This window comes from Centrocercus urophasianus, unplaced genomic scaffold (genome assembly GCF_019232065.1).
Source record: "Centrocercus urophasianus isolate 14NV4802_14NV808 unplaced genomic scaffold, USGS_Curo_1.0 seq_10, whole genome shotgun sequence".
NCBI lineage: Eukaryota > Metazoa > Chordata > Aves > Galliformes > Phasianidae > Centrocercus > Centrocercus urophasianus.
In genome coordinates this window covers 64,065,952-64,090,920 of record NW_024884142.1, presented here as the reverse complement: position 1 = coordinate 64,090,920, position 24,969 = coordinate 64,065,952, and the positions used below count along the sequence as shown (strand labels likewise).

At 43.2% G+C, this 24,969-nt stretch overlaps 1 protein-coding gene across 1 annotated transcript in view; it reads left to right on the top strand.

Annotated features, from left to right (window-relative positions):
- The first annotated feature begins 20,659 nt into the window (after positions 1 to 20,659).
- Positions 20,660 to 24,969, top strand: part of GALNT2 (polypeptide N-acetylgalactosaminyltransferase 2) — a 94,067-nt gene continuing 89,757 nt past the window's right edge. The window contains exon 1 of the mRNA XM_042815562.1: positions 20,660 to 20,791. Within this exon, the coding sequence (XP_042671496.1) occupies positions 20,675 to 20,791 (117 nt within the window). The 5' untranslated portion in view covers positions 20,660 to 20,674. The remainder of the gene's footprint in view (positions 20,792 to 24,969) is intronic.

The following is a 24,969-nucleotide window of genomic DNA, read 5'->3' as shown; positions in this document are numbered from 1 at the left end:
TATTGTTTAATACCTCTTCGGCTGCAAAATTCAGAAGTCATCATTGCACTTGGACCATTTTCCTCCCATCAGTTAAGTCCTGGTCTAATTCCTTCTGACATAAATATGTACGTCACTCACCCTAAGTATGAAATTCTCTCTGGAAGGGAGTCATTCAACCCTTTACAAGCAGAAAAATGTTGGGTATAAGAAGTATTGTATAGGATGAGTGTGTTTGCTGAACATCCAAGCCAGAAATTGACAGAGAAACACTATTCAGAATGGCAGAGCAAAGCTGAGTTGTGAGTGCAGGATCTAATAAAGCCACTGGTCCCACTATCTTGTATCTGGAAGTTGAGTAGAAGTTTCTTTTTAAACTTCCCTAAGATAGCTGGAGTTTTAAGTTTGCTTTATCTTCTAGATTCTATTGGTTAAAATGAGGGTCAATTCATACTGTAGCTTTTACATCAGGCATGATACATGTTGGGGATTTCTCCTGTTTGGATGCCTATTTTCTTGTATTCCGTAATGAACACGTTGTCTCCAGGTGTGGTTGAAGATGTTAAAAAGGTTTGGAATTTCAAGGAGAATAAGCAGGCAGGATGAAGGATGATTTCATAAATCATAATTTCCATGGGAAATGTGACTAAATGTTGCTATACAGTGCAAGCACAGATGGTTTTTGCAGTACCAGCAGCATATGCACATGTGTATGTGCAGATATACAGCATCAGTTACCATCAAGAAGCAGTGTGACTAAATCTTCTTTTCTGTTTTGAAAGATTCTCTCTATATATGTATATATGGGTATATGCACATATTATAAATGATATATCCTTGTCTGTCTCTATGCATACATGTGTGTATGTGTGCATTTTTCTATCAAAGCACTCCTTGTATATTTAGACAGAGTGCATAGCATCGTCAGAGTTGGCTGGTGTGTGATTATTTGTCCCACTGTGCTTCAGATATGGACTTGTTCTTTTCAGTTTTATTAACTAGGTTGCATAAAAGGATTCTTAAATTCAACAAAAGAGGAGCCTGTGCATGCTAGTGCATGTCAGTGTGCATGTAACAGGCAATGAGCAGCCATACAAAGGTTAAGGGAATTTACATGGGGGACAGTGACATAAGGAAAGGCAATAAGACCATCCCATGTGAGCACCTATGGCCACAGTGTTGACCACAATCTGAATACCTGTATGCTAAGGGAAGCTCCACTGTAACCTGTACATTTTCTGTCCTTCTGTGAGTAATTTCACTGTTAGCAAGCCCAAAAACTGTGGTTAGGGGAATGATCTCAGAGTGCTTATGGATGGAATTTCCATGTGTGACTGTAGCTGGGATAATACAAATAAAAACTTGCGTAACAATAACCTGTGAGTTCTCAAACTGTAAAATACTTAAAATTGAATCTCTACTCACTGCAGCTTTGCTTGGGCAAGCTGACATGGAGGGGTCTGGAGTGACACCAGTTTAGCAATGGCACATTTGCAGGGAATGCACTCCCTGCCACCATTAATCAGTGTGTGCAATCACACAGGTGTTGCTGTCAAACAGTACCAATTTTTGGTAATTGGCAAGCATGGTGAGAGGAAGCAAACCCCTGTATTCTATTACCCATCCTCCGAGACATCCAGTTTTGCTGAGGAAGGGATTTTTGAAAACTATTTTTAAGGTCAATTGGAGCCTGAAGAGATTCCTGTTTTCTGAAGCTGCATAATGCACAGCATCTGCGAAAGAGAAGGTGGGGGATCTGCTCCTGCACTGCAGTGTGGGCAGAGGAGGCTCTGCAGAAGGGAAGAGATAGAGACCCCCACGTGCTGGAGCCAGCTCTCTGTATAACCTAAGCGCAGCGCTGGGGCAGTGCTCTCACCAATCACACGGCCTTCTGCCCATGTTTCTGCCAAATGCAGTGAATTTTAACAGTCAGACACTGCTTAACAAGGAAACTTCACTCATGTTGTTGTTTTTATTTATATATTAGTTGTTGTTACTTTCTGCAGATTTCACTTTGTAAGCAGTACTTGAGCCTCCCAGTTTGAAACATTTAGACCTTCTTTTACAGCTAAGTGTAGACCCTGTACCCCCATTTCAGTAAGGAGCTTTTGATGAATGGACTGAACATTTAAAAAAAAAAAAAAAAAAAAAAAAAGCATTAAAAAGAGCTCACATTTACTTCTGAAGGGACCTTGCAGATATGGCTAAAATTAGAGATATATTGATAGTAGTATTGTAAAACTGGCAGTCCTGTGTTTGTTTATAGAGTTAGAATGAAACTGAGAATGCAACATTTATTATGTCTGCATTGCTGTTTTTATGGGTAAAATTAGCCAGCTCAGACAGGCGAAAGCATTACTGGGTTCTGGAAGGTGGTAAAAAATCGTAGCTTTGCTGTTCAAAACTGTGTGTTTAGAACACTGTAGTGGGGGATTCATGTCATATTTTTTACGCCCATTAAATTTAATTTTTTTTTTTGAGAGGTTCATTTGGAAAATGCCCCCAAAACCACTGGCTGCTGATCATGGCCAGGATGGGAAATATTTGGCACCCGACAGTGTGAGTTACAAACCCCTGTGGGTGCAAATATAACAAGGTGCAGTTTCTTGAGAAACACTAAGTTTTCACTTAGTAAATTATCATCAAATCAAAGATTTCAAAAAAAGTTTGTGTTCCTAGTTTGAAGTTGAAGGTTTTGTTTGGGGAATCCCATGGAAACCATTATTATTCTTATTGTTACTATTAAAAGGTAACATAATTTGAGATGGAAACAAAATATTTTAAGTTAAACCAAATATTTCTGGGGAGGATATTTATTTCACAAAAATTCTGATTCATTTTGGTTCACTAAGATCTGACCTCAGATTGAGCAACACACTGAAAAACCAGGCACATCAAGCAGCCATCTTCTTTCAGCTCTGTGTTTCCCCAGTTTGCACAGCCCTCCAGGAATCCTGACACAGCTGGGGCAGCCGTGGCAGACCCTACAAGCATGAGGACTCACCTGTGATGAGTGGATTTTGTCTGACACTTGTTCTGCTAGTGTTTAGCCTCTTTGGAAAGAGCTTGTGGCCTTCCTTCTGGAGATCCTAAGTTCACTCTCTTGCCCAAAATGTTTGCCTGGGAGGTGTTGTCCCCTGGTGGAAACACTTTTTTGAGATACTCATAATCTGGTCTTCCAGGTAGTGGCTTTTATCTGAACAGGGCAGGAAAGTTAGGAATCATCCAAAGGAAATTCTGTGTTGGAAGTGGTGGGGGGTAAACATTTATCTCTGCAGAGAAATGGAAGACAGGACCCAATAGCAAGTGCTTTTCCGAGAGATGACTTTTCCACTTTCTTTCCTTCCTGTGTTTATTTAGCTTGGAGAAAAGAAAGCTATGGACAAATGTCCTTGTAGCCTTCAAGTACTTGAAGGGAGCTTACAAGCAGGAGGGGGAACAACTTTTTACATGATCTGACAGTGATAGAAGAATGGGGAACGGCTTTAAACTAAAAGAGGAGAGAATCAGGTTAGATTTGAGGCAGAAATTCTTTACTCATAGAATAATGAGACCCTGGAATAGGCTGCTCAGAGAAACTGCGGATGCTCTATCCCTGGAGGCATTCATCACCAGGCTGGGGCCCTGGGTAGCCTGAGCTGGTGGGTGGAGTCCCTGCCCGTGGCAGGGGGTTGTGTCTGGGTATGCTTTAAAGCTACTTACAGCACAAAGCATTCTGTGATTTTATGGTTCTATCAGTCTATTATTCTATCATTCTATGATTTTTTTTTGCTCTGTCACATGCAGAATAAAGTTCACCAACTGATTCATAGAAGCACTACTTTGTCCTCTGCAAATCTCACTTCAGTTGTGAAGCACAGTTAACTCTTCTGAGTAAATATTTATTAGATGCTAATAACATGGTTCAGTATTTTTTAAGTGTATCCTCTAATGAATAAAACTGTACAGAGATCTGGCCAACACAGAAGTGTCTTATCATTTCCAGTCCTCTTTGTCTCTCCATTCCTTCAGTACAGGTTTTCTACGGGTGCTTGATGATATGCCCTAAACCTAGTTTAAATGTATTTCATCTAGAGACATTTGTCTATGTGATTCCTGTCTTGATATAGTATTAATAACAACAAGACAATATTTTATTATCACAGCAGCAGGGATGATATGGCCCTGTATTTTCATCCTGATCTCAGCTGTATTTTGTGGGACATCAGCCTCATCTACAGCAGGAGCAAGTCTGAGTCTATTACAATGGCAAGTCACTGGTACTGCCCTTCAAGAATTCCTGGCTGGCTGTGAACACAGCTCTGCTGCCTTGCTGTCTGCAGAGATGTCCCATGCCTTGTGCCACCCTGGTCATAGCTGGAGGCCAGCAGCCAAGCCAGAGGATAGCTGCTTACTTGTTCCAATACAGCAGTGCTTCCAGTTACATTAGAAGCTGGGCTGGATCTTCAATGCCTACCCGAAGTAACTGAGATGTCTACTGGTGGCCAGTAGCTTCCAATACAAAGTATTGATTTGGAGTGTGAGGTTGTGCAATAAGACCTGGACAAACTGAAGAGTTGGGCAAAGAGGAGCCTGTTGATTTAATTAGATTTAAGAGAGCAAATGTAGGGTCTTGCACAAGGGAAGAAATAACATCAGTACAGGATAGGGGATGATACGCTGGAGATGAGCTCTGCAGAGAAGGACCTGGATGTTCTGGTGGACAACAGGTTGGGCACGAGCCAGCAGTGTGCCTTTGTGGCCAAGAAGGCCAATGGTTTCGTGGAGTGCATTACAAAGAGTTCTGGGCCCCCCCAGTTTAAAAAAGACAGAGATCTCCTAGAAGGAGTCCAGCAAATGACCACAAATATGATAAAAGGCCTGGAGCATCTCTTGTATGAGGAAAGGCTGACTGACCTAGCTGTATGGTAACTGTTGAGTCACTGCCTGAACTGTGGATTGAGCACCTGAGGAAAGGACCCGGTCAGTTCTGGGAGCACAGGTGAAGTCAATTCAACTGTGCAACTGGAAGGGGGTGGAGTCTGGCTGCATCTCTCTTAGACCTTATTTAAGGGCTGACTGCCACGGGGAAGAGATTCTGGAGATCCTTTCTTGTTGAAGCTTTCTCATGTGAACCTAGAATTTTCAGAAATGGGTGAGTAATCTTTTTCCCTTCATTTACAGCAGCTTTCTATTGTGTTGGTCCTTCTCTCGCCACACATTTGTTGTAATGCCTTTCCCTTTGTGTTGATCTGTCCAATTGCTACACCTGGCTGTGTTCAGTCTGAAGAAAAAAAGACTGAATGGGAGTCTGGCTAATATTTATAAATATTTAAAGGGGGTGCGAAGCAAAATGAGGAGGCCAGCCTTTTCTTGGTGCTGTCTAGCAATAGGATAAGGAGCAATGGCCTAAAACCTGAACAAAGAAAGTTCCATACAAACATGAAGAATAACTTCTTTATGGCAAGGGCGACAGAGCACTGGCACAGACTGCCCAGAGAGGTTGTGGAGTTTCCTTTTATGGAGATATTCAAGACCCATCTGGGTGCCTACCTGTGTGACTAACTGCAAAGTACTTGCTTTAACAGGGGGATCAGACTCAGTGATCTCAAGGACACTTTCAACATTGACAATTTTGTATAGCTAATACCAACTGGAGCTCGCCTGCTTGGCCATAACCCTAGGCTATTTATCTTGCCCACTACAAAACATTTTATTAGTACAATTTCATCTTTTGTGACTTGCACTTGTTTTCAAAAGAAAAGTACCAATCCATAGAAAAATCTCCTATGTCAGTATCCTGTGACTAGAAATCCCTTGCTTCACTGCAGCATTTTGGAAAAAACAGTAGGCAGGATAACATCTGTGATAGATATTGTTCCATCAAGGCTTTTGTGTCTTCTTACTCATCCAGCCTTTTTATTTTCCCTTAGTCCTCTCTCACAAATAACAAGCAATGCACTGTAAGCAAGCCTCGCTGATCATCAAGATGCAAAGGTTGGGCTGTATGTTAAGGGAAGAATTCAGATATCTTTAATGCTTCACTCACTGTCCCCAGAGCATCATCTATTTGGTCCACAGACCTGCACTATAATCTGCCTGATAACTTATAGACTATTTGACCCATTGCAGTCTCAGATTATTGTTTTTGCTGACTTGGAATAATAGGTATAAAGTAATAGTTGTCTTACTATAAGTCTACAGTGGAAGTGTATTTCACTTTGCTGAAGGCAAAGAGTTGTATCTAAGGGAATCTCACACGTAAGTCATTTCCATGTATTCTTCTGGTTATTCTTCAGATTTTGTTATCATCATTTATTTATTGAGCACAGCCAATGTGCAGTTTCCTACATTGTGTAGGAACAGCACACAGTGCTTGACTCTCAGCCAAGTTAAACTAGAGTGTTATGCTCTGGTGAGTTTGAATATCACTCCCTTATCTTCAGGGCTTACCATCAAAGGGTTTCACACAACTGTATTAAGTGCAACCCTTGTCTTTGTTTCATGTGCTAGTTCTACATTCAAATACCTTTGGGGATCTGGCCCTGCTGAGAAACTGGGACTTAAATCAGCATCAGTGGAAACACCAGGACTTCATTCCTAAACCATGCTGGCCTGGTTTTCCTGTTAGTTTCCCTTTTGTGGTTTTTTTTTTTTTTTTTTATCCCCTTTCTTGTCTGTTGTATCTTAAGAGAATTAAATGACACAAGGCTTCTCTTATTCTTTTGAGCACAAAAGCAAAATCCTCATGGACAGGATTATCACACAATCAGGGCTTTTGGAGATGAGAGCTGTTATCCAAAAAGTCAATCTTCATTACTCTCTTCCTGCCTAGACCCCTGAGCATTGCACGCTGTGGGCTATGGAAGGTCCTGATCTGCACTGGGAATGGTTGTTTCTTCATGAACTCTGTAGAGAGCATCCAAAAGTCCATGAGGCCAGTGTCCTCTACTCTTGGGCATCTGGCAAGCTCTAGGCAAGGATGTGCTGGATCAGCAGTGAGCTGGTGAAACGATGTACTGGGGAAGGAGTGCACTCCCTCTGCCATCTTTTTTAGGCAGGATCATTTCTCCTGGGCATCTTCATTACTTGCGATGTTCTGGAGCAAGATGTGATAAGGTGCAGGTATCTAAAAGCTGCCATGATACAATCATTATTGTGAGATCCCTGGTGAGATCAGTTATTTTACTATGTAATTACGGCTTGTTTGGACATTGTGCAGCTGTTGCAGCATAAAGATGAGCTACCATTAAGCCCCCATGCATTTATTAGAATCCTAGGCAGATCTTGCAGTCCATACTATGCCCTTCAGAGCTCTGGTCCCACTGTTAAAACTGAACTGACTGAAATCTGGGTGTCAGGTCAGCTGCAGCTGTGGTGTGCCCATAGCTAGAGGGGAAACTTTCTCCAGCTGCAGGGACATGAGCCAAATCTGGGAGCCGATGGGAAATGTGAGGGCTTCTGTGAGGACAGCAGCCAAAAGCAGTAAATATATGAATAAATCAGTAAATGGCTGAGGAAATGTATCCCTGGGTATAGTAAGTAAAGGAAGTAGAAGAAAGAAAAGGATTAGAGTACAGGGCTAGAAGAGAAGTGAAAGAGGCTGAAAGAAGTGAAATTTATTGAGAGTTCATTTTTCTTAAGGGAGGTTGGGAGGGGAAATTAGGGAATGGGAAGAAAGAAGCTGGGGGGAAAAAGAGCTGTGAAAAGAAGGAGAGAAGAAAGGTACTGAAGGATGTTAAATATGTTAACCTTTTCTGGGGTGGCTTGAGATCACTTGTGTGCATGTGTGCAGTTGACTTCTCACTGATATCTCAGCAGCTTGTTAGGAGCAAGTTAGAGTTTCAGAAGCCTTTTATTTTTCAAATTTTAAGTCTTTTTTTGATCTAAAAAGTCTAGTGAAAATGCAGGCAATCACAGTTTTTTCCTTTTTTTTTGATTTCTAAGAAAAAAATAATTACTGCAGTAAAGCTTATATGTTTCATTTTATTACCTCTTGACATTGGTTTGGCTGTCTGTGGGGGCAGAGGAAAAATATTCTCCATCCATAACAGAAGCCCTGCAGGGCGATGCAAGCAGTTGTCCCATCTGTTTACCTGTGCTGGTTGCACACCCGAGGTTGCTATCCAGCTTTATACTCTGTGCTAATTGCATTGCTGGGGTTTTTAGGGCTGTGAACGAAGTCGTTTGTAAAAGCTACTGTGAAGCAGTGCAGATCAGTGTGCATGGTGCTCCTTCCTCCTTCGGCTGTTTCTTATAATTTAAAGTTATCTCGCATGTGGTGATGCTGCACCTCAGTCTGCAGCACATGGCAGAGCAGATTCAGGCAGCAAGTCGCTGTCACTCAGCACTTGCACTGCATCCCACAGGTCGGGCTGTGAGTCCCTGAAATACTGCAGCCTCAGGCTTTGTATTCAGTGGGGTAGAGATTAGAGCCTGAGGGTCTCCACAGATAGCTGAGCCCTGGAAAAAAACGTTCTCTACTTTCCACCACTGTGAGGATAAAAATTCAGAATGACTGGAAGCTATTACAGGTGGAGTCCCAGCTCAGAATTATATCTGAGAGTGACTGGAAAGGAGTTAGTTGTGATTGCTCACTCGTAGCCATGCCACATAGTTGGTAGAATGTGCAGTGCACTGGGGAGAGAAGTGGGAATTCAATCCCCCACAGCTCTCACTGTTGGGAAACCCGTGTATGCAAGCAGGGAGCAGAGCAAGATGGTAAGAGTGCTTCCTTCTTGCTCACCTAGAGCATGAGAAAGGAAAGGCATCTGATTCCATATTAATAACTACTGAAGAATTGAAGAGACAGAAAAACACCTGCAGCTGAACTTCAGCTGTATGCTCCTGCAAATAAAAGCATTTGGATGGAGGTATTGATAAGACAGGTTTGAGAAAGCTGAGAAGATGGGTAAGTGCACTGAGAACGTGTATGTGATCCCCCTTGGAGAAGGGACAACTTCAGTACCGCTCGATCTACTCCTGAAGTCCTTCACAAGCAGAGAGTCCCTAGTCTCTTTTTTTCCAGAAGAATTTTACTCGATGCTATATTTCCTATGTAGGGTTGTTTTCATGCCTGAAAATCCAGTGAGCTGAGTAATTAACAAAGATTGTTAGGCAGCCTTGGATTTTCTGCTGATATCTGACTTAAATCTGTTATTCTGTAGGAGCTAGTTGATTCTTTCCTGAAAACTAGGCTAAGGGAGTGATTGTTGTCCTCACTTGAACAGTTCTTCACATATTGGTAAATTATTATCAAACCTCCCTTTAGAGCTTCTGCAAGGATCAATTTAATTATCTGAGCTATTTCTGATGTTGCTTAAATCTATTTTATTCTTGTTGCTCTTATTCAAGCCATGCAGAACTAGATCCAGTTCTCCAGCTGTGTGAGAACCAGTGCCCTGTAGAGCTGAATAATCTCATTGCATATGATGTACATCCAATAACATCAGTGTGAGATTTTCCTGCTTTGCTCATATTTGCTTTGAGCCCTACCGCCCTACCTGTAGCTCTCACATCCTTTTTTGCAGTCTCTTCACCTCTTCCATGATTCTGCGTTTTGTATTTGTACATTTGATCTTTCATTTTACGTGTGCAGTGCTTTGTACAGGTTGTTACTGAATTCCAACTTGATCATTTTGGACTATTTCTCTAATGTCTTGAGATCATTTTGTATTCTGATGCCATCTTCTGAAGTGCTTGCATCCACTCCCACCTTCATGTCATCTGCAGATTTTATAAGTGTACTCTCCACTCCATCATCTCTGAATATGGCAAGAAGATATTGAGCTAGGTAATAAAGCATCCCTTTTTTAAATCTTGCTAAGATAAATAGTAGGTTAAGATCTGATAAAGAACACTTCAGGGTGGAAAAGCTGTAAGTATATCTTAGTTCTGAGACTTCTAATCTCTGCTTGTGTGGATAGTTCACAGGTGCTACATCCACGAGCAGAGACTGGAAAAAACATAATCCTAATTTTTGTGAGAGGCTTTCTTCTCTTTCTAGCCTAAGTGCAAGTGAAAAGGAATGCTGATATTCAAAAGCATGAAAGGAGTCATATTGTACAGTAAAGGCAGTCCTAGAAAGAAGTTTAGTATTCTGGGAATACATGGCACTAAAGTACTTGTCAGTGTTGCAGTATTTTGACACATAAGTGGGGCACATCTGAAACCTTATCTTTGCCCTCCACTGCCTAGTGCAAAGAATTGGCACAGTGACAGAATTCATCTTGCTCAGGAGTCAAGATGTTACAAGAGTCATCTTTAGCGAGGAGAAAAAAAAAAAAAAAAAAAAAAAAGACAGAAGTATAGCCTTTTTTGAGTCTTATAGCCCTGGGTTGGCAATTGCAGCATGTGTACTTGTGACAAGCCTGAAAGAATTTGTCTCAACACAAAAAATGTACAGTTTCTAACCTTGCACTCGGGGGAGATGTCAAGAAACACTGAATGGAGAGGATACTTTCATTAGCCTTTGGGATGTTGCCAGTGCTCCCAAACTGTTGTCAGCTTTGCCACTCTTCATAAGATTTTCCCATCTGTGTAATCAATTGTCAAGACATATCTCTTTGCTTCCAGAGGATATTCATTCTACCTATACCTGATTGCTATTTTTCCTGTGCGGGGTTGTTTTCGTGCCTGAAATTCCAGTGGAAATAATGAGCTGAAAATACAGTAAATGCCAATTGCATCAGTTTTGTTATTTCTGGTGGTAGTGCTGTTTTTGTTTATTTGTCCTAGTGAAATTAGTGGTTCAGAATGGTGCTAGATGAGCAGCCTCTATACTGGTGTCTTTTCAGTAGAGCAGATACAGGATCTGTGCAGGCTTTACTAAAGGCGTCAGCAAGACTGAGAGCAGCATACGTTCTTGGTTGTATCTTTGCGACAACTAACAATGGGGGAGCCTACTGCAAGTGCAAACATTGTTCATAACGTGCTGTAGCATCTGATCCACCACAAATGGCCTAACATAAGTCCATTTCACAGCTCTCTGAGTGCTTCCTGAGGAAGGCAAAGGAAAATCTTTGTAGGAAGGATTAGATGAGAAGGTGGTGACTGGTTGCATGCTATGAAGAGACCTTGACTCAGATAACTAATTTATTCAGACTTGCCTCAGCTCTTGGTAGCGTCACTTTTCACTGGGAGTCCAGAATAGAAGCACAACTGTAGTAGGCTATCTTACATTGGAGAGGTCTCTCTGTGAAGAGTTCATTCCTGTGGAATCAACACAAGTCTAGAAGAAGTAACTCCTGCATATGATGAATCTCAATGCAGACCTATCATGTCTGTATAAATGTGAGCCCTTTTATTTTGCATTTATTTGGCTGTTGGAAGCATACTGGCTACTCTGAGACATTTACTAAGTACTGCCTCGTTCCCAATAGAACACTGTTTCCTTGGCTGGGACAGTGGGCTGAAGGAATCAGAGGATCACAGTGTGGCTAAGGTTGCAAGGGACCTCTGTAGGTGATCTGGTCCAACTGTTTGAGCAGGGACTCTCAGAGCAGGCTGCCCAGACTCAAGTCCAGGTGGCTTTTGAAGATCTCCATGGAGGTGACTCCACAGCTTCTCTCTCTCCTTAGCAACCTGTGCTGGTGCTCTGTCACCTGCATGCTAAAGAATCTTGTCAGGACTACTGGCATTTTATTTCAAGCCTTCTTTTCTGTGCAGTATCTTTGTACAGTTTTTCAAGAACTGAAAGAATGACATGTGCAGGCTGACCCCGATGAGCATCTGAGATCTGAATCCGTTCATGTCTTCCAAATGCAGACATCTTTCCTCTCTCTCTTTGTCAACCATTATATGAGCTCATTGCTGACCAAATCCAGCAACTAAAGTACCAGTGGGATTCTGAGCTAATTTGGTGTCCCATCAAACTCTTTAATATAGCTATGCAACAGCTCAATGTTTTTAGTGAGTGGAGTTAAAAAAAGGAAAAAAAAAAAAAGTACAAAAAACAACCTGTTCTTCTGGGTATATTGGGCCTGCTGATGTTTTCTTGGCTTTTAGAACAGAAAATCTAACTAAAATAATAACCACATGAACTACCTCATTTTTTCCTATTTATTATTGTTACTCAAGCACATGGTATGCCTTAAGGTAAGCTAGCCAAGAAAGCAGTGTAGACAAACTGAGAGCAAGCAAACACTATAGAGAAGCCAGCACAGAGCATCACAGTCCAACCCAGGGAAACTCCAGCTGCTGGGTTAATTATTGTTATTTAGTCACATGCCAGAAAGCATGTGATTAATTGCAGCAAGAAAATGCACTGCCCTTCACTGACTTTAAAAGAATTCTGCCTGCCAAGAAGAAAGATGAAATCTGTGAAGTTAATAAGCTGAAACATTAAAAAGGAAGAGAGAGATAAAATTTGATAGTGGTTCTGCAGCAGGTGAGGCTTCCCAACTGCATACAGCTCTGCAAAGAGTAGGAAAACCCCACTGCCCAAGCACAGGGAATATTGCTTCTGTTCTGGCTGAAGTCCTCTTGCAGTGCCTTGACAGAGCTTTGTGAAAGTGTGGGAGCACAGGGAGTTACTTCTGAAGCACAGGGTTTGTCTGTGGTATGTAGATGTGTGCCTGGCTAGCGTGCTGTGACAGGAACATCTTCCTGATGGGATCCTTGCCTTCAGGTGTGGCAATGCACACAGCTTCCTGCCTGCTCTCTGCTCTCATCAGCAGGAGCCCCAGGTCTGACTTGCCTCAGGGCAGGTAGCAAGCACGATGCTGAAATGGCAGATGACTCAGATCATGGTTTGGGTAAGACATTGCTCAGCTTGGAAGAGGCTCTGCTGTTTAAAGGTAGAGTTTCAACTGTGCTTCGTGTGGCATACAGCTGCCAAAGTCAATACTGCATGTGCACCATCTGTCTCTTCTGTCCTGCTGCACCTCTGCAGGCACATTAGTGTGCCTAGGCAAGTATCTAGTGAGCTTTTCTGTAGCAAGGACACAGATTTTTCTGGTTTTACACTGTGCGATGCAGCCAAAGATGTTTGTTCCTGTAACATTATTCTGGGACTTCCATACAGAAGGGATCACTCAGACAAGATAATTGAAAAACAAGTATATGATAGAAATGCTGCTTACAAAGCTGGGAAATCAGAAACGGCAGTTTTCTTGTTCAGCATCATAGCATTCCCTATTCCCAGCATTGCAGTAGAGAGCACTTCCTAGAGTGTGGGATTTTCTCCTTCACCAGTGATGGAGAAAGGCTGCAGTGTGTAGCCACATCTCTTGTGCCAGGCTGTCCGAAGTCAGGATATGTTAACATGTGCCCAAGAAGAGGGTGTGTCCTCTCTCTTTTGATGGTCTCCTCTTTTTCTAGCACTCCCTGAGAAAGCTGCTTATTTTTCTCCACCTACACCACTTTCATCCTGTTGCAGAGAAGTGGCCTTCTGCAGAGTTGATGCCCAGTTTACATCAGTGCATGTGAGACGACAATTAGAGCAGGTATCTCTCTCTCAGACAAAAGATAGAATATTCCTATCTAGAATGAATAATCTTGCTGGAGAACTTCTGCTGCCAAAAGTATTATTTCAGCTGAGGAGGCCTCATTTACACCCCTATGAACAGGAAGATTCTAATTTACAAGTAAAAGTCAAATCATTATCAGGCCATTTCTCCATGCGGTACTTGTCTCTCTCAGTTCAGTAATTCAGAAAGCCAGATAAAACATTGTATGGTGCTGCAGTTGAACGAGAAAGGAAAAAGATGTAGAATCAGTTCACAAACCTGCAGATCTTATAAAAACATGATGGAATGGTCTTTTATTTTCTGTTTGTCTTGGAAGAAAACACTTTCTTCTGTACCTGAAACTCTTGAAAGACCAAAGGGCATGGAAAATACATGGTACAATCCTTTTTTCCTCTTTTGGATTATTTTGTGTGATAGATGTTGGGGCCAAGTTCATCGTGGTTCAGAAGTGTTACATAGAGGGTGGATCTGGCTACCACTGTGGGAAGTGGAATGCTGTAGAAGTGATTTCTCATGATTTGTTTCTGAAAATGGGGTGAAACCAACAACGTCTTTCGTGATTTCAGCAGATGATGATAAAGGTTTGAAGACAAAAGGGTTATAAAGGCCACGAAGGGGGGGTCAACTTCCATTGCCTGTGGTGAGTGAGCCCATTTATTGTCTGTTCCAAGATATTGAAAGATTAAATTCAGGAGAAATCAATATATGACTTATACAGAATATGTGAACTGAAGCAGCTATGAGCATCTCTTCTGTCTTGCACAAAATATGCTCTTACGCGTGATACAGAAGAACCTATGTCATTTGTTATAAAGACTGTGAGATCCAAACACCACATTTCACGAACTGGCAAGTATGCAAAAGAACAGGATAAAGTGACATGTTTATTTTTAATGTGCTGTGGGAAAAGACTACTTCTAATTGCACAATGCAAAATATTCTTGAGCAATATCTGGGAGTACAATCTAGAGTATCGATTAAAAATGAATCACTGGGATTTGTTTGGCTGTGGTTGTAAAAGGAAAAAGTAGGCATGATGCTAGGCCAGGTGTGTGTCACTTGTCAAGCATGGAGAAGCCTTTAGGAATGTGCACCACTGCTGACCATAAGACCATGTAGTGCCCAGGATGAATTGTGTAGGTAGGCTGCTCCAGGCAGCACATCACTTCTGAGGCATGGGCTCTTCTGTGTGCATCTGAGTGGGAGACAACAGTGTGAACATAGAAATATTTCCTCTCATTATTCTTTAAAAAAAAAAAAAATTTAAATATATATATATATATATGAGCTCTATTCAGCCTGTCTGTTACGGCACCTCTGAAATTACCTTGTCATTGTCAGTGATTAGGGTGCTTCTCTAGGTAGTGGAAAACCTGCTTTCAGTGGCTCTGGCTGAAATCACTTTAACACCTACCATAAAGGAAGCGAGGACAAAGTAAGGAGACATTTTCCACTTTTTTTCCACTCCATTATCCAAATGAAACTAAAATATTATATAGAAAGAAAAGGCTTACTCTCACTGCCCTTCTGAAACGTGTAGTCACTGAAGAGAAGCATTTATGGTACCTATGTTAAGTAGTTAAGCATCATCCTCTCCCTGTTGATTGTATAAGAAGGCAAGGTCTGACATCTTGGGAAGCAGGCTGTCTGAATCACCATTCATTCCACTTTGGATGCTGCAGACAGATAGTCTGAATACAGCTCTGTAACTTCAAATGGGAAAGCCCTACATGGCTTCCTTGCAATCTCAGCTCCCTTCCTACAGATCTTCCTTCATTCCTCTTTCCATTTTGTCTTGTCTTCATTCTCTCATATCTCATGTGGTGAGCTGGTGTCAATGCAATTAGCTAGGAAAGATTTTAGTTAAAGAGATGAGTAAAAGCTGCTTCTGGCAGAATGCTTTGAGCTGGGGAAACTTCTTTCCAATTCTCCAGGAATTTTGCTGTCAGCTAATTTAGCAGCAGTTTCTATGCTTTGCTGTATCATAGACAGCCTCACGTTGCTGATCTGGATTATAAGTTTGAACATATAAAATACCAGTTAAGGTTACAGAGACACTGTGTGAAGAGTTCACATCTATTTTTTGCTCAAAACCAGACTACTGTACTATGCATTTAACACTCTGTGTTCACCTCTAGCCTCAGATACTAGGCTAGTACCTAGTGCTATGGCTGCACACCACTGTGACGACAGCATGCTTGAGAGGAGAGGAAGGAATTTCCTGTCCTGTCTCAGACTGTAGATCACCAGTCTTTAACACTCCTGGCAACAACAAGAAATCAAGCGTGATCCTGAGAATTCAGATAAATGCAACAAATGAGGATCGAATTGTCCCAATCAAAGGTGAGGTCGCTGATTCGGCAAGTCTCTCTCCATGGCTGATTCTCACCTGCCTATCATCACTTTCCTTTGAGAGATGCTTCTGAGCCATATCACATTTTGAAATCTGATGATCAGCCTCCAGAATGCTGCAAGAGGGGGTTTTTTGTGTGCTGCTGAAGTTCAATCGGACTCACTAAGTGACTCAGCTTAGGAAGAATAGTTGGCAGTGCATCTGTAGTTTGTACTGGTTGCTGCCATCCTTAGCAGGAGGCCTACCAAAGGCTGAGTTGTTCTTTCTTTGTCTTGTTGTGTTTTAACCCGGCAGTCATCTCAGCACCATGGTGCTGTTTGCTATCGCCTCCCACAGTAGAGTGGGGGGGAGAGAAGTAGAAAAATGGTGAAACTCATGGATTGTTATAAAGACAGTTTAATAGGACATAGAAGGAAAAGGAGATAATAACAATGATAATAATGACAGAAGAATATGCAAGACAAGTGACGCACAAAACAATTGATCACCATGTTTTCACTCTGCTCACTCGGTTCCTCAGCAGTGGCAACTCCTTAGCCAGCTCCTCCAGTTTTATTGTTCCCCATGACCCTGTATGATATGGGACATTCCTTTGGCCAGTTTGGGTCAGCTGTCCTGGCTCTGTCCCTCCATCTCCATGTGCATTCCCAGCCTCATGCTGGCAGTACAGCACCGGAAGCTGGAATGTCCTTACAGCTTAGCGTAAGCCCAGTTCAAGAACTTAAGTACGGTTGGGTTAGCAACATTATTTCCAACCAAAATGCAAAACATAGCAGTGAACCTGCTACCAGAAAGAAAGTTAACTCTATCCTAGCCAAAAAACAGTTTAGCTTTCACCACCTGCAAGGAAAAAAAAAAGTTTACTTCCTCTGTTCATAAAACAAAAAAAAACTGCAAAGGATGTTGAACTTTCAACTTTATTAAAGAAGAAGAACTTCCAAATGCGGATTATTTGCCTTGGAAGAACATGGACTTAAGGTGACACTGTAAACCTCTGCGAGAAAATATGGCGTTTGCTTTATCTGCATCACATGACATAATGTATTATTTGATCTCTAGTGGAGAAACAGCATTTAAAAACAAACAAACAAACAAAAAAACCCAAAAAACCTTCTTCCAGGGGAAATAGTCATTGTTTCATGCTTTAAAAGCGAAGATACTGCCTTATTGATGTCAAAGTCTGCAGAGAGAGAGAATTTCAGCTCTAATGGACCTGAAAGTACTCTGGCTTTGCAAGGTGTACTCTTTGGTCAGGCAGGATGACACGCTGTTCTCAAGGTGAAACTTGCATGATACAATATTTGCTGCTTGGGGTTTTAACAGCTCCAACAGCGTTCTTGGAGGGTAACAAGATTTTCTGGAAGTGAGCCACTCTAGAACACTATTGCCAGCATGTCTGCCTACTCTGGGTAGCATCAGAAGCTGTGCTAAAAAATTAAACAAACATAGTTCTTGTCATCTAAACAGATGGGAAAGGACATGCTGACTCCCATGTCTTTAAAGAAAGAGGTAGGCTGTGTCTCATTGTTGCCACTGTGCAGTGAGGAATTGCAAAACACCCACGTAGATTTTTTCAGACCTGCTAGCTGCACTTAACCTTTAATCCTGCAAGTACTCAGCCATGAGCATATAATTTCAAACATCTGAGTAGTCCGACTGACTCCAGTGGGAATGTGCACTGAATGAAGTTAAACATTTGCATAAACGTTTGCAGGTTCAGGATCTTTCACTACAAACACAATTCTTTCACTACAAACACAAACTCAGTCAGGCTGAGTATTCAGCTCAAGCTCTCTATGTATTAATAAACCTTTATCCCTGCAGATGTATTTTACATTTCTTGTTAATATGTGGTTTCTCTGTTATAACACGTCTTACATCAGGCTAATGAGTAACCATTTTCTTGAGAGGGAGGGAATAATATACCTTCTGACATAACTGCGTGACTTTGAAAAAATATAATCTGAAATGAATCTGTTATGAACATTAGCTTCTGTATATCAAAAAGATTCAGGCAGCTTGGTCAGAATTTGGGCTTTTAAAAGTGTTTAAAACCTATTTTCTGGGTTTTAGACCTGATCTTTACTCCCATCTTTCCAGGGGCAAGACTGTGTGTGTGAGTAAGGGATTGATTTGCTTATTTCTAGAGGGGAGGACTGCTTTCCGTTCTCACTGATGGAGTATTCATTTACCTCCAGGTAGGTCATTTCACTCCAGAAAAGGATGAGCAATGTTTGTGGTCTTTAGTTACAAGCAGGTGAATGCTAACACCCTGAATTAGCCTCTGATCCTACTTGTGTCTGTTTCTATACCTGCTCTCAAATGTATGTGGTGAAATAACCCCTGGTTTACACCCTAGCTAAGGAGAGCAGGATTTGGCCCATTGAATCTAGGTGCTGCATTACGGATCAAAGAAAAAGTTTTGATGAATCCTTCTGCGAATTTCACCCCTATTTGTACTTTCACATGATTGATCTCCCTTTTGTTTAAAGCACTGTGGTTGATACAGAAGCATTTGAATTCAGTGAATCATTCTAGCAATGCTGCTCTTAAAATATGCTAATATTTTCTTTGAAATGTGCTAGAAAAAATCAGTTTTAAATGTTTTACATTTTTTTTTCTCCTATTCCTTGCTTTAATTGAAGGTTGCCTTTTTTTGTGTGTGTGCGTGTCTGACTTGACTTGCTGACTAAACACGTTAGGACTTTTGAGGCAAAGAGGTATGTGCATGCAAATGTGTCGTAATACAACAGGCAGCTTTTCCTAGAGTTAAAGCTATATCATATTTTCCATCCTAAACCTCTATGTTTCCTGTGGTCACTGAAATAAAAGTGCTTCAGAAGGAAATCTTCTGGCTTTGGGCTTTTTCCAAATGTGAATAATTTGGAAGGATTTGAACAGAACTGGTTCAGCCAGTTCAGAATATCAGGAGAGTGGGGGGGAAGGAGGGAAGAGGCAAGAAAAAGGGGTGGGTTTTTTTTTTTTTTTTTTTTTTTTTTTTTTTTAGCTAAATAGATCCTTACAGCATTTCTTGAGCATTTCTGCAACTTTATCAGCAGAAGGCTGAGAAGTGAACTCTGACATGTAAGTAGCCTTCCTTTAAGTAGATGTGCCTTTGCTTGTTCAAGAGGAAATTAGTTTTGATTTGCCTGAGTTATAAGGCTTTGAAAACTGTGATTGAGCATGTGCAGTGGATTATTTCAGTAAGCTTGTGGAGTGTGCAGCTACAGAAGGATTTTCTGTACATGCATGGCTGGCTAATTTTGCTGGAAAGGGAAAAATCTATCTAAGCACATTGCTAAAATCAGTGAAAATACCTGAGGCTTCAGGAGGACCTTTGAAGGCTGTCTCAACATCTTTTAGACTATGAAAAGGGCAAGAAAAGATTCCGTAGGCTTTGCAAGGCATTTGAAGAGTAAGTGGCCTGCAGAATGTGTAAGGTTAAATGGGATTATGGCTCCAGAATTGATTACTTGACATATCCATGTGTGAAGTTTTCTCTGCAGGGCCATAGAAGGAACAGTGTTCTCCCCCCCCAGCACATCTGCCTGGCGAAGGAGTCCGCACAGCAGTAGGAAAGCTGCTTCGCCATCTCACCTCCAGCTGACAGAGCTGGAGTTTATCAGCACGTTGACAACCCTGGACTGTTGAGACTGCTCGAAATTATACTGGAAACATTGGTAATGAGAATTTAGCCTTTGGAGTGGTGTGTATGTGTGTGCCTTTTTAGATGCAGGTTTTTACAGTTACGGTGCTCACTTGCATCTAACACTCTTTGGATAAATAAAAAAATCCCATCCTGAACATGTGTGTGTCTCCTGGCAGCCCATACTCTCCAGTGTACCTCACTTCAAGGGATGCCAGCTGTTTGATTCCAAAATTTGCGTTCTGCACAAATTGATGCCTCTCTCTATCTCCCTTCAAACACAAGAATCATAGAATGGCCTGGCTTGAAAAGGACTTCAAAGATCATCTAATTTCAATCCCCCTGCCTGCAGGGTTGCCAACCACTACACCAGGCTGCCCAGAGCCGCATCGAGAATCACAATGTTGAGTTTATTTGAAAGAGTCATTTGTTCAGAAGAAAGAAGTGATGTTATTTTATGCTTCCTATGGGAATTACTCAGCTTTGATTTCTTCCTCTGACTTTTCATCCATCCCTCCCCTCCCGTGGGACTGTGGCAGGCAGGAGAGCACACCAGGTGACTTCTGCCTGGGCAGTTCCAGGCCAGACATGGCTCTCTGGAGAGGCAAGTGAGCATCTGTGCCATTTCTTTGGACTGCTCTCTCTTTTCCCTTTAACACAGCAGACTTAGCACCGAGCCCCTGCTGCACCCTGGTATGACTCGCAGTCCAGAGGGTCTCTGCGGCCGTCCGTGCAAACGCACCGGCAGAAGTCTGATAGTGGCACGAACAGACGAAGCAGAGAAAAGCGGTGTCGGGCCCAAATGGGCGGTGATAAAGCCACCCGTTGAGAAAACATAGTGAGGCAACGGAGAAAACCTTTAAACTTAGAATTGCAGCCCTGAGCCGCCCCTTTCCGAGGCGTAGCGAGGACCACCGGCCCACCGCCCGCCTAAGGGGCCTCGAGAGCAGGAGGAGCGGAGCAGCGAGCATCCCGCCGCCGCCGCCTGGGTCTCTCCGACGGCCGCCAGGCGCGGCGCGCGTCTCTGAACTCGCGGGGGGGCGGCGGCGGCGGCCCGGCGTGCTGCAACCATGGCGATGCCGACGGCCCCGCCCTTCCCCGCCCCCCGCGGGGCCGGGCGGCGCGGGATTGGTCGGGGGGCGGGCGCTCGCCCTCTGCCCCCTGACCCTGCGCGGCGGCGGTGGCGGCGGGCGCGGCGGCTGCTGCTGCTGGCCGTTTCCTGGTGGCCTGGCGGCGGCGCGGGGGACGATGCGGCGCAGGTCCCGGCTGCTCCTCTGCTTCGCCTTCCTCTGGGTTCTGGGCATCGCTTACTACATGTACTCGGGCGGCAGCGCCGCGCTGGCCGGCGGCGGCGGCGGCAGGAAGGTGAGCGCGAGGCGCCGTGCCCGGCTGCGAGCCCCCGGCGGGCTGCGGGGCGCCCTCGGCGTGTGCGGGGGGGCGCCCTTCCGCGCCGCTCCTCCCCACCCTTTCCCCTTTATTTTTATGTTTCTCCTCCCGCCTCCAGCGCGTTCCACGGGGCGGGCGGCTGCTCGGTGGACTTCAGACTGGCTCCCGCCCAACCGCGCTGAGCCACGTCGCGGGCCGGGGGCAGTGGGGCGGCACGGGGCGTCGTTCCCACCCTGGGCATCTCCTCCTTACGTGGGGTTCTCCTGCCCTCCGGAGAGCCGGGCTGATCGTGGGCCGGGGCTGCGTCGGGCTTTCTCCGCTCGTCGTGTTTTATTTTATTTGTTTTAATGGTCCTTTCCCCTTGGTATTGTTCTGGGAGAGCGTTTGGAGGTGCTTTGGTGGTCCGTCGTTGAGAGAAAGAGGGGGAAGTTGAACGCTCCGCCGTTCCCATCGGCGTGGGTCAGAGCGGTGCTATGGTAGGGCGAGGTGCGAGGCAGAGTCTTTCACCCCATAACTCTGCTTGGAATAATGAGTTGTGAATGCGTGGATTTGCATCTGCCTCCCCAAAGTCGGGAGCTTCCGCAAACCCTCCTGCTGCGATGGCCAAGCCTCTGGAAAGTGAGCTTTCTTGTAAAAGATTTCCCAGGCGAACCCAGAGTTGGGCAGAGGGTGAGGAGCAGAGCGCTCCGCGGCTGAGCCGTGCTGTTTGCTAAAAATGGCACTGCTGGCAGGTGAGCCAACTGGTGCTCCTCCAGCACAGCCACGGGGATCTCTGTACGGATACTTTGATGCAGTGCTGCTCGTCAGTGTGTGTGTTCCGGGCGAAGATCTTGACTGGTTCCTGTGCAAGCCATGGGAGCGGAGCTTGCATGCTGACTTATGGTGTTACTGAGGGGAACAGGGGTCTGGGGAGAGAACCGCTCTCAGGCTGCCTCAGTGCTCTATTGTGTCCTCGTCTTTGCCCCTTGTGTCTGCGGGACAGTGGCTGTTGACACAGCAGTATGTTGCAGTGTTAAGCATGTATCCTACATACAGGTTCTCAGAGCAGATACAGTAGCGGAAATAGATGAAGCATAAGATAAAAAGTAAGGCAGTACCCTGAAGCCTCTCTTGAGGAACCACCAGAGTGTGTTTAGAAACTAAAAGCAATCTTACGCTACTGCTGATGCATAATGGGATAAAGCAAAGCTATCAAAGGAGCATGTATCCACAGATAGAGAAATAGATTTTTTAACTCCCAGTATGTTTCATTTTGAGTTCCCAGTCAGATTTGTAGCTGAGCTCAATTCATTTTTACTGCTGGGGAAACGGCAGCATGGAGATGGTGATTTGCACAAGGTCACCTAGAAGACCAGGTGAGAATAAAACAGAAAAGAAACCAGTTTTTCTGAGAACAACTCTAGTGCTTAATCTACTAGAACCTGCTGCTATTCCTTACTGATGGTAGTATGACTTTCTATTATGGGTTGAAGAGATCTACAATCCCTGATGCTTGCTTCAGCCTTGTAACTTGTCATCATTCTGCTAGCAGTTTAATATACCTTACCAATATGGGTAATTGGAGAGTTTTAGCAAAGATGAGTTTAAAGTAAATGAGGTATTCTGTAAGCATGAGCTGAAGCTCTGTGTTGGGTTTAAAAATGTGAAAGCTTAAACTAAGCTTGTGGTAAGGAACAAAATAGGTACTATGGCCATGAGAAACAAGTGGGGAAATTAACAATTATGTGTGGATTGGTGATTGAGGATTCTATTTTCTGTCAGCGAAGCGTAAAATTTAATCCTGGGCCTCAGTGTAGGTTAGCAAATGTAAGTATGGGAAGATGTGTGTAATGTAATAGCTTTTGAATCTCGATAAAAGCCTTGTTGACTTAGTGTCAGACCCTGGTACAAAGCAACAGCACAAACTGCCTTAAACTTATGAACAGAAACCCCGCTGTAGTAAATTTCTTGGTTTGTATGACTTCACGTAGTTTTCATTGCTTTTCCACTATTTCAATGCAATGAAAACAGAGTTGGTTACAGAAGAGCATCGTTTCTTATAAATTGAAGTGTATGCCATGTTGAGGCTCTGAAATTACAGAAGCCAGAAGGGGATCATTCTTCATTTATGTGAATAAGTAATTTGCATGTTAATTACAGATCTAGTTAGACAAACAGAATGGTTTTTCCATAAGAATGATTTTTTTCCATATTCAGACCTGATGTATTATCTGGACACCCCGGACTTGTTTGGTATGACACTGTGCTGTGAAGACACAGTCAATTCCCATTTCCTTTAAAAGAGGTGAAAGTATTTGCCCTTTTCTGGCCTTACACCTGAGAAACAGAGAAGAATGCTTTGTTTTTTTTCTTAGTAGAGGTGTGTCAGAGTTGATGTAAGCTTCTACATATTTTGGTTCTTCACTTCTAACATTTCAAGCCATTTGGATGCTCCAGTGTGCAGTATCCTTGCCCAAGCATTCAGCCTCTGGGAGCAGTGGTGGGAGCCACAGCCCTGTATGCACTGCTCTGGCTAGGTAGACAGAAGGAGCTGACTGTGCACAAGTGGAGCTACAGCACACGAAGTAGAAGCCATCTCATTAATAAATATGTGGATAATAATAACACGCAGGAGAAATATTTCATGTTTTGGAACTAGGCACAAAGCAGTAGTAGGATGAAATTACTTCTTCCACTTCTGGAATTTAAGGTATGAGACCGCTTTTTCTTTTTTTCTTAAAAGGAAGAGAAGGGGCAAAGTTGAAGCTTTTCATTCAAATGTGCTTAGAGGTGGCAGAATCACTTCTCTTTCATATTCTTTTTAATCTCCAATGAGAGTGACTTTAAGCATGAGAACCAGGGGTTCAGCTTGCTCCTTGTCCAGCCAGGTCACTGAGTTGTAGATTGGAAAGAGCAAGTCTGTCTCACTTGTTTAATGGTTAGTGAAATAGTTCTACAGACAGAGTCTGTAACACAGAAGAAAGCAAGTCGCAAGCCCAGGAGTTGTGAGACTGAAAAATGTGGGTTGCTCTTGTGCTCACTTACTGTGCTTTTTATTAAACAGCCTTTGGAGTGGAGACTGGAACTTTCCTTCTTGTGGGCATATTTCTTAACCCACTGCAAATGTAGTTTGTGCTCTGTGTCCCAGAACAAAGTAGAGCAGCTTCTTCAATATGGTTAGAAATGATGCGTGCCCTCCCAAGCTGGAATCACCCTGGTGATATCCCCCAGTGATACTGCCCCAGTCTTCAAAGAGTGGTGTGAATCAAAATTGGTGTATTTGGAAATCATTTAACTTGTTTCGGGTTTTGTTTTGAGTCCCTTAACAACTAAGTTCTTCCACAAATGAGTGACGACTGGGTATGAAACAACAAAACAGCCTGTCCTTCCAAGCATTACAGCAGAAGGCCTGCTGAATGGAGCCCTTCAGGCAGGGTGAAGGAAAGCACCAAACACCTTATTGCTGCCAAGAGTGAAATCCTCATGGGCGTACCCTGGAGGAGACCTGTAAGCACTGAGTGTTGTGAGCGGAGGCATTGAGAGGAGATGCCTGCTAGGCAAAGCGGCAGCTAAGCCAATGTTTGGAGTCTTCTGGATTTAGGTACTAAAGCACTGACAAGCTTTGGCTTTTGTTGCTATGTGAAGGTGGTCTGGTTTTTTTTTTTTTTTTTTTTTTTTTTTTTTTTCTTTTAATATAGACCTCTTCCCCCTCCCTCACTGCTGTGCCTCCTCTCTTCCTCTTCATGCACTTTAGAGAAACAGAGTAAAACAGTTACTAGGCAATCAAAGCTGGATAATTTTTGCCATGTTTAAAATTAGAAGCCTCTTTTTCGTTATATTCCCTCCTCCAAAACCAAACAAAAATTAAAAAAAAAGAAAAAAGAAAAAAAAAAAAAGTGGAAAAAAACCCAGCTCTGAAACACTTTGGACTAAAGACCCATTAAGCCTCTGGCTTGCCAGATTTTCTGGGTGCGATAAAATGAGTTGCAGAAATTGGATTGATTTTAGCTGAGCCACAGGGAGGCAGACTGCTCCTGCAGAACTGGTTACAAACCAGTGCGTTGTGCTGCTCTGGGGTTTTTCCTTCAGTTCCCTGGGCTTGTGTGTTTTTGGGGCAGGGAGGAAGCAGTAGTGGTTTTTCTTTTTTTTTTTTTTTTTTTTTTTTTTTTTTTTTTTTT